The 9963-nt window shown below is 50.0% G+C and overlaps 1 protein-coding gene across 3 annotated transcripts in view; it reads left to right on the top strand.

Annotated features, from left to right (window-relative positions):
• The window catches only part of Ulk4 (unc-51 like kinase 4), a 283269-nt gene that overhangs the window by 7558 nt on the left and 265748 nt on the right, over positions 1-9963 (top strand). For all 3 annotated transcript variants that reach the window (XM_021173385.2, XM_021173384.2, XM_021173383.2), the window contains exons 3-9: positions 2022-2121; positions 2244-2383; positions 4754-4916; positions 5871-5972; positions 6490-6573; positions 7925-8000; positions 9117-9209. In XM_021173385.2, the coding sequence (XP_021029044.1) occupies positions 2022-2121; positions 2244-2383; positions 4754-4916; positions 5871-5972; positions 6490-6573; positions 7925-8000; positions 9117-9209 (758 nt within the window). The remainder of the gene's footprint in view (positions 1-2021; positions 2122-2243; positions 2384-4753; positions 4917-5870; positions 5973-6489; positions 6574-7924; positions 8001-9116; positions 9210-9963) is intronic.

The raw sequence follows: 9963 nt of genomic DNA, 5'->3' as shown, positions 1-9963 counted from the left end.
GTGCTGTGCAGTGAGGAGAGAGAGGTCAGCAATGCTGTGCAGCTGAGGAGGTAAAGGCTGAGGACTTAGGGATGGATGGAGAGGTGACCAACCAATGGCCTCCAAGGTGAGACTTCAGTGGAGACAAAAACTGGAGCTGGGTGTTCACAGAGGAGAAGATAGACGCAGTTCCAGCTTTCTGCCGTGTGAGGAGGGAACAAAGGGAGGGTGCATCTGAGGTTAGGATATTACCTCAGGCGGAGTGTTTATTCTTGTCCTGTGGAAGGGTCCAGCCTGTGTAAGCTGGTCACCATCAGCTCCATTGTCCTTCTTGCCTGACTGTGCTCCAGGCCCTTTTGGAGCCTCTTCAACTTCACCTGCCTTGGAAGTTTACTGGGAGTGGAGGAGGAAGAGGTCTGCTGGGGGTGACCTGGTATCTTGACTGAAAGCCCTTTGGAAGTTCCCTAGGAAATGTCTGCCAGTGACGTTCTGTAACATTGCTGGTATCTATAGAACTGGAGTGTGGGGCCGTGGGTGTGGGGGAAAGAGGGGAGTGGGGGAGAACCCACGTCCCACCAGATTCCTGTGCTCTGGGCAGGTGGACTCGGGAGGAGTGTGCACACTTTCCACATGGCCCTGGGTGGGCATCAGGCTGTGTTAAGCCACTGACCCCACACGGTGGGTGGTGGACAAAGGGCAGCCCCAGGTACCAGGTTCTCAGTCTCCAGCATCCCATGCTGGATACTGTGGAGGAGCTGAGAACAGAATAGGGGCCCTGGGGTGGCTCTTGGCCCCAGGGAGGAAGAGAAGAGAGGGCAGGGAGAAAGGAGAGAAGGTAGAAAGAGAGAGGCTGGCCATGGCCACATGGAGAGAGGCAGGAAGAGAGAGAGAGAAAGAGGGCTAGAGAGTAAGAAAGGTAAAAGCTTAAAAAGAGAGAGTGGTGGGGCCAAGCAGCCCCTCTTATAGTGGGCTGGGCTATCTTGCTGTTGCCAGGTAACTGTGGGGAGGAGTCTAGCCAGAATGCCAGACTCTTGGGACATTGTCTGCGAGACTGATAGCCACAGACCTCCCCTGTGGGGGCTGTGGGGGCGGTTGCTTCGACAGGAGCCAGGGTGCAGGAGACATGATCGAACACATTCTGTCCCATGTAGGTAGAAATTACTACCCACTGGGTCCCACCTGGGTTCAAGACCTAAGCTTGACTGGAGACCAGGCTGTCAGTGCATAGCGCATTGCCCCACAGTGGAGGAAATGTTTTCTGGTTAGGCATGAGGCTGCTTTAGGTCATCCTGGCTTCTCTTACCAAGGACGTAGATGAAGTGGATATTGGGTCGGCCACCAGGAGCCTTTTGGCAGGGACTCATGAGCAACTCTACAGGGACAGATAATAGAAGGGGGTGGAGAGTACTGATAGCTGAGGCAGGTGGGGCTGGAGTGGTCTGTCCTGGGTAGCCAGGCCGAGGCTAGACCCACTACAGCTCTCAGTCGGCTGGGCAGTCATGGACAGAGGGTGGGAGGGGAGGGATATCCAGCGCACCTTTTGGGCTTTGTGTTTGGTTCTTTTCTTATTTCACCATGCATACAAACTACCAGTTTGTGTATGTGAGCTATGAGACTGGTGACTGCAGAGCAGACCCTGTGCCCGAGTGTGCTTAGGGCTGGGGAGGCTGAGCCATGTTTGTGGGTGAGGTGCATACACCAAGTTCAGGTTATGGCATTCTCAATCTCCATCAGATATACTGGGACTCAAGGCCGTCACAGCACCACAGTACACCTATGGTTCCTTGGGAGCAGTGGACATTTTGATGTGACTTTCAGCCATTTACCATAAGTAGTTTTCTTCACACTGCTAGCAATTGCACACTTACTCGTACACTCATACCCACACATTGGTACACTCACACGCTCATGGTGTTTGTTAAAGTCGCACATCATTAGCCTTTCATGTGAGTCCTTGAGAACCAGCGCTTACTTCTGATGGCCATAAACAAACCCCACAGTTAGTGTGTTTTCCCAGTTGTAAATGCTGTGTGTTTTTGTAGGTCCGTCTCACCCATGAAATAAAACACAAGAACATTGTAACTTTTCACGAGTGGTACGAGACCAGCAATCATCTCTGGTTGGTGGTGGAGCTTTGCACAGGTAGGACTGTCATGCAGACACAGGGCTGGCTGGAGGGCAGCGGCGATGGGCGGTAGGTGGTGGGCTGTGAATGGTGGACCATGGATGATGGATGTTGGCTGATCCGAGCTCAATTCCTGTAGGTGGTTCTCTAGAAACTGTGATTGCTCAGGATGAAAACCTCCCAGAAGATGTCGTGAGAGAGTTTGGGGTGGACCTCGTCACAGGGCTGCACCATCTCCACAGGCTGGGCATCCTCTTTTGTGACCTTTCTCCTGGGAAGGTAACTAGTGGACGCTGACTTAGTGGTACCTCACATCTCAATCCTGAGGACTTTCTCAGGGCTATTTTTTTTTTTAATAAAAGGAAATTTATGTCATCTATGTAAGCTGTCTATGGAAATCTACGTCATCTATGTAAGCTGTCTGTTTATGTTGCTTTTGGGACAGAATCCCTCCTCACTGTGGAAGTCTCTGAGTTTTCAGTTCTTGCGTTGTGTGCTGTGAGTGGTGAGCCACTGCAGTCTCGCTTAGCACTGGAGCATGGGCGTGCCTGGTCTGACTGTGGCACACCAGACTGTCCTTTTCCTGACAGCACAGACGGCACTTCGTTTTCATTACACTGCTGGCCACAGGTGGATGCCTCTGTGTACTATTCAAGGGTCACCGGCCTGTTCAGCTTCCCAGCTGTCCTCAGGCAGACTTGGAAGCTGTGTGTGTGTGTGTGTGTGTGTGTGTGTGTGTATGAGCTTCCTTCTCTGCAGTGTTTGGGTGTGTTCAAGCACCCCACACTGCTGCAGAAGCTACGCACTTAGCAATGGCAGCAGCACTAGTCTGAGCTTTTCTTGTCCTTTATGCTGCAACGTGAGGGCTGATCGTTTAGTTTGTGGTTTGCTCTGTCAGCAATCTGTACGTGAAGACAACTCTGAAGGAAGGGGTGGGAACCAAAACAAGGAAGACGGAAAGGAACACCATGGAGATCTTACAAATGATATAATAGCTCTTGCTCGAAACATTCATAGACCTAACCCAGGTCTCAGCTATTACTGTAGCGCAGAAGGCAGGTAGGTACAATGTGCAAATGTATGGGTGTTATCTGTAGACTTTGAAATTGGAATTTTATAGATTTTTCACATATCAGGAAATACCATTAAGAGCTGGGCACAATGGCTTGTGCCTATGATCCTATCACTTGAGAGTCGAGGCAGGAGGATTGCCTGGTATATGTAGTTCCAGAACATAGCCTGGACAACAGAATGAGACCCTGTCTCAAACAACTAAAACCTAAAATGACTCCCTTCCTAAACATACTGGTTTTTTATTTATTTTTGAAAACAATTTAAAAATATTTAGTTTACAGCTGAAAACAGGTGAGGGTGTGGTCTTTGGGTCTGAGGCTATAGTTTGCTTAGTATTGTGTGGAACATTTAATGAGGTGTACCGCAAGACTTGACAGGAGGGTCTGTGATGTAAACTGCTTTAGAAAACTAGTATTGGAAAGAGCTGAGCAAAGTTCCTGTTTCTGCCAATAAAGTTTTATTGAAATACTGCTGCACCCGTGGCCAGCGTGTTACCAGTGGCTATTGTTTAGAATAGCTTTGGAGCTGTAGAGTTAGGACATGCTGAGTGGTAGTCTGTGTTTGAGCACGTCTCCAGGGGATGCTGACAGTCTAGGCCACTGTGGTGGGTTAGCTGACATCCTTAGTGAGTGTCTGTGAGTTAGGCCAACTTTAAACTGCTCTCACCAGAAGGTCGCCAGCCCTGTTACTGTTGTCTAGACATTTTCAGTGACGTGGCTGGAAGTGATGTAGCTTCCTGGGCTGGTTCAGCAAACTACAGCCAACTTCTGATCACACAGGGCGTTGGCCAACTTGAGTCAGTCCCAGCCCTTTGTCTGTGAGACTTCCATGAATCCCCACTGAGCAGAAAGAGCGGGTCTTATCCTTCCTGCTGTACACGTGAGAAACAGTACACCAAGGACTGCCAAGGTCAGGCAGTAGGTAGGCGGTGACTTGGGCCTACCTCTTATGTCCAACACTAGCACTAGTTATGGTCCCTCAGTTCAAAACCCTGCACTACCTTTCTTGAGTAAATGACACACAGGCAGGCGGGTCTTTAAACCCCCAGCCACCTCTGTGTGTTCTTGGGGCCTTGAGCTCTGTCAAATATCCACATCCCACAATGCTCCAGGCCTACATGGTGTGGTAACCTCATACAATCTCTGCACATCAGAAAATCTTCCCCCAAACAATTTTGACCCACAGACTGTGGGTTTAGAGCTCGAGGGTACAGAGGACCAGCCATTTAATCTTTATCTTCGTAATGCAACCTGTGTGTTCTTATCTTTCCCACAGCCCAGGCTCCCTGCTGGCTCTCCGGTGTCTGAGCCAGCTTTGATTCTGCTGTTCCTAGAATGTCATATTGACTGTTGGGGGCGGGGGCAGTAAAGCTCCCCCCCACAGTTTTATTTATACCACATCTTCCAGGACCATTTCTATAGTTCATTGGCTTCCTTTTATAAGTTCAGTGTCATACTTCTTCTGAGCCGTGACAGAACAAGGGAGCCGCAAAGCCCTGGGCACAGTTTGCAGGGTCCCTGTGAGGCCTGAATTGGGCTCTGAGGCCTCTGATGCTCTCTCTTTCCACCTTTGCAGATACTCTTGGAAGGGCCTGGAACACTGAAGTTCAGCAATTTCTGCCTGGCAAAGGTGGCAGGGGAGAGTCTGGAGGAGTTCTTTGCTTTGGTGGCAGCAGAAGAAGGAGGTGGTGACAGTGGAGAGAATGCACTGAAGAAAAGCATGAAGACCCGAGTCAGAGGTACTCGGGAGCCTGTGCTGAGGAGATGGCATGGTTTCTGCTTCACTGCTCACACGTATGTGGGGAAACATGACAGAGGGTCATAGCTGCATCCTGGGCAGCTTGAAGTGTCCCCGCAGCTCTGAGGGTGTGTCAGCACAAGAGGTCTTGGACAATGTGGGCACCTTCTCATCACCCACCAGAGCAGAGCTAGCTCACTCAGCTCTCAGAGCAGGCCTGGCACACACCAGTGGTTCTCCAGTGTGCTCAGCCCCATGGCCAGGTTGATCTTTGTGGTCCAGGCAGATCTCGTGGGGTGTATTCTTGGCAGGTGGGCTTGACAGTGAGGGGCTGCCAGCAATGTCAGGGTTACTGAGCTTAGGGCTGGGGGTGGCTCAGTGACTGCTTGCTGAATGATCAGGGGGTCCTGGGTTTGATCCCCTAAAGCCCATGTAGAAAGAGCCAGGTGTGGCTGCATGCATATGTTCTGGGGAGCAGAGACAGGAAGATCCCTGGGGCTTGCAGCGCAGACACTTCAGTCAAACTAGCGAGTTCCAGGTTCAGTGAGGGACTCTGTCTCAAACAATAAGGTGGAGATCTATAGAGGAAGTCATCCAAAGTCAAATCAACCCCTAGCTTCCTCCTGCATTTGATGTGCATGCATCCACATATGCATGCACATACCAAACACACACAGTGGATGTGGGTATGTGGCTATGTGGGCATGTCTGTGCATAGAGAGTGGAGGGCAGAGGGCAGCTTGGGAGTCTGTTCTCTTTTATTGTGTGGGTCTAGGGGATCGAACGCAGGCCATCAGGCTTGGTGGCTAGCAGCTCTGCTCTACTGAGCCATCTCACTGGCTCTAGCAGTTCTACCCTATGGTGTACGCATTCCCTGTGTCTTTCTATCTCAGTAGCTCCTGTGCTGGGAGTAGTTCAGACGCCCAACCCAGCCACTCTCGGCTTTGGTTTTCAGGCTCTCTGATCTATGCAGCTCCGGAAATCGTGAAGGGGACCGAATTCTCCGTAACCAGTGACCTCTGGTCTTTGGGCTGTCTACTTTATGAAATGTTTTCAGGTGATTGTTTTTTGGTTCATTATAAAACTAAATCATACTAGAACAAAGAGCAAACCGTGCGTTTAGTGTTTGCAAGTGCCTGATCTAGCAGGTGTCACAAAATTGGTTTTAAAACATTTTTGTGTATGCCAGACTCAGCTTTGTTTTTAGGCTGCCAGGTGCTCTTGGAGCATTCTGACATGTGATTTTCATAACTATCTGCAATGTAGAAGTGCACCGGACCACTGGGGAATATGTAGAAGGTCTCCTGCAGCCCGTGGGCGAGTGGCTCGGAGGCACTGAGGGACTGACCCCGTGTGAACTTGAATATTGATTTGGAAAATTAACTTTGCATTTGAGAAGGCTGGAAGTGTGTAGCCTGGACACTTGCCAGGCATGCAGTAGTTAGTAACTGCTCATTCCCTAGAACTTGTGTAAATCTTGTATTTAGGAATGTGTACTTCTCCTGGAATACCTGTAGTTAAGTTTGGGATTAGTGTCGGTGACAAACTGATTCTGGAAATTCATGTGATTTCAGGGAAACCCCCATTCTTCTCAGAAACGGTGTCAGAACTAGTTGAGAAGATTCTGTATGAAGACCCATTACCACCAATCCCAAAAGGTAGGTGAGTGCAGCCAAAGATCTTACCTGAGCTTTTGAAGGCCCACCTTCACCCCAGCTCTTCACAGTCCACCAAAGTTATGTGTGGCAGTGGCATCAAATCAGAACACTTTTACTCCTATTTTCAGCCATACTAGCAGCTTCCCTCATTTAAAATATGAATTACTACAAGCAGTCTGTTGTAAAGATTCACGTGTGTATGTGCGTGTGCGTGTGTGTGTGTGTGTGTGTGTGTGTACTGTTTCCAGTTGCTAGTTGTGGGGAGGCTTAGCCTTAGCACATACCTTTAATCCCTTTGGCTGGAATACACACACGCCTTTAGTACACATCTTTAATCTGAAACAATGAAGGAAGTTAGTTTGTAGAAGGAAGCACCCATCTTCAAAAGTTATGTCCATTTGAGTGGCAGACAAAGTGATGAATCCGAGGAAGATCTGACAGAATAGGATATGCCCAACTCTCACGAGAACAGAGTGGGGGAGGCCAGGCAGTTTTACCAAGAGAGTTGTGCAGAGAGAGACCCATGAGATGAACCAGGCAGCCAGAGATCCGAAAGAACTAGAATGGGTGAGCTCAATCAGCAGGCCTCAGAAGGTGAGAACATTCTAGGCCCAGATAAGACTGTACAGAGGCGGGAAACTTCCAGAACGAGGCCTTGGTTAGCAGATGGAGGCAAAAGCCTCCAAGACACGATTATGTCAGGTGAGTAAAGATTCTGTAACCATGGTGCCCAGCTTTCTGTGCATCGACTCCCAGTTGAAGGGTGCTCAGCTGTTTCTTAGGTCACTGTTGTCCTGGCCACTTCTTCCAACCACAGACTGGCCGTGGCCACAGTGCATACATACCCTCCTAAGTGCTATGAGGTCTGAGGGATGTGGCGGCGGCCCTATCATGTGGTTATGCTCAGTTTTGTTAATTCTCTGTTGAAATCTTTCTGAAGAAAGGAGGGGCCGCCAGGATCAGAATTACAGTGCCTTATAGGGCAAAGATGGGAAAATTAGGACTGCTTCAGAGAGGAAGGTCCAGCTAAGCACTGAGGTGTCCTGTGAGTGGCGCGGGCCGGCGGCCCTCCGAGTGGTTATTTCAGGGAAAGGACTGTCCCAGGGCAGCCAAGACCAAGCCGTTGGGATGCCCGCATGTGAGTTCCAGTTAAAGGTCTGCGTGTCTGCTCTGCACGCTGGTCCTGCTCAGCGCAGGCTGTGACATGGTTAAAGGGCCCAGTGCCGCCTGTGAACACAACCCCAATGTGTCAGTGCTGTTGCTTTAGATGCTGCTGAGGGACAGTAACACAACGTCCATGTCTATAGCTTCCTCTTACCCCATCTCCATTTGGGAAAATCTTTGTTCACAGACTCTTCATTCCCCAAAGCATCCTCAGATTTCGTTAACTTGCTGGACGGATTGCTGCAGAAGGATCCTCAGAAAAGGTACGGACCAAAGGCTGTGAGGATGAGGCGTGGAGGCCTCTTTCCTATCACGTGGGTACAAAGATTTTCCCTCCCTCCCTCCCTCCCTCCCTCCCTCCCTTCTCTGTCTCTCTCTCTCTGAGGATTTCACTGCATGGCTCAGGTGGAGCCCTTCTCAGCCTCCTGCACTGTGATTACAAATCAATACCACCTATACATCCCACTCTCTCTCTGTCTACTTCCTGCTCCTCTCATCCTCTTCTCAGGCTCCTCTTTCTCCTTCCTGCAGCCTTGGATGTTGGAGGGAGGGAGTTTTCACTGAGCTCAGTTCCTCTCAGTGCAGTGTGTGCACCTAGACAGTAATCAGCTGTCTTCAATGCAGTGAGCATGCCTACACAGTAGTGGGGTTCAGCTCCCTTCAGTGCAGAGTGCACGTCTACACGGTAATGGGGTCCAGCTGCCTTCAATGCAGTGAGCATGCCTACACGGTAATGGGGTACAGCTCCCTTCGGTGCAGTGTGCACACCTAGATACTAATGGGGCCCCGCTGCGTGGGATGCTTCCTGCCACAGTAACAGAAGCAAAGCAAGTAGAGGAGGGAGGCTGATTCCAGCTCACCCTTGAGAAAGGGTCAGAGGCCCTCGTGGTGGGTGAGGCAAAGCACCCAGAGCATGAGGCAGCTGGTTACATTGTCTCCTCAGTCAGGAAGCAGAGAGCAGACATGGAGTGGGGCAAGGTTATAGGATGTCTGGCCTGTCCCCACCTCCCATGATGTACCTCCTTCCAGCCAGTCCCCTTTTAGGCTCCACAACCTCCCTCAGTAACCACCAGCACAGAATGAGTGCACACACACACACAGACACATCTGTGTCAGCTCACATCAGAGCCACACAACCAACCAAAACATTCATGCTCGTTTTGTAAGACATTAGGCTTGTTGGATTGTGAACTTGAAACTTCAGATTCTGTGGCTGCTATGGCTTCTGACCTTTGATGTTTGCTAAGGAAGAGTGATATGTAAATCAGCTGATACTCACAGATGGAGGGATGTGATGCCATGTGTGTCAGGAATGTGATGCTGCTCGTGTGGGTCAGGTCCGAATCTCCTTAACGAGCTGTGCCATGTGTTTCCTAAAGATTATCCTGGGAGGGAGTTCTGCAGCACCCATTCTGGAAAGACGCCCTGCGGAGAGAAGACCCAGACTCGGCCTCCGAGGACTCCCCCTTCAGGTAGTGTGCCCCAGCCTCTGTGCCACCCAGGCCCAGTGTGGTCCTAGCCTTGGGGGCCACTTGGGGCTTCACCAGAACAGGTTTAGTCTTGATGTAATTGTTATCTTGTTCATTTTCTGATCAGGGTTTTTTTTCCCACCCCCCCACCCCCCCAGTCAGCATCTTGTGTGGAAGCCACAGTCTGGCTTGCTTGGCACACCTGGGTGCCTGTCTTCTGAACACAAGGCAGGATGCATTGACCCCAGTTCTGTTAGGTGTGGTCACAAAGTGTGGGTAGAAGTGACATGGGAACCATAGGACCAGTGACTGTTGTGTGTTCCCATAGGACCAGTGTCTGACTCACTAGCATTTATTCCTCTAAAGATCATGTGATGGGGAAGGGAAGGGAAGGGAAGGGAAATGTCACTGAGTTGCTGTCAGCCTAAGTGTAGAGGGTCTGTGATGAACTTGGCTTTCCTGCCGGCCTTCTATAGCTGTGTGTACAAGCAACTCCAAAATTAGGAGGTCAAAGCTCAGGATATGGCGGTCATGTGTGCCCACAGACTCATCTAAGTGTGTCCTGCCCTGGCATTTTGTTGTTAGTATAAAATCTCTCAGTCTTGGACACTGGGCACAGTGGTGGTATTGCTAACTTTCCCTGTTTGCTCCCTGGTAAATGACTGCTTCTGTTTTTATTTTATTTTATTTATTTTATTTTATTTTTTTTTTGGTTTTTTCGAGACAGGGTTTCTCTGTGTAGCCCTGGCTGTCCTGG

The sequence above is a fragment of the Mus caroli genome, chromosome 9 (assembly GCF_900094665.2).
Source record: "Mus caroli chromosome 9, CAROLI_EIJ_v1.1, whole genome shotgun sequence".
Classification (NCBI taxonomy): domain Eukaryota; kingdom Metazoa; phylum Chordata; class Mammalia; order Rodentia; family Muridae; genus Mus; species Mus caroli.
This window is presented reverse-complemented; position numbering and strand designations above follow the sequence as displayed.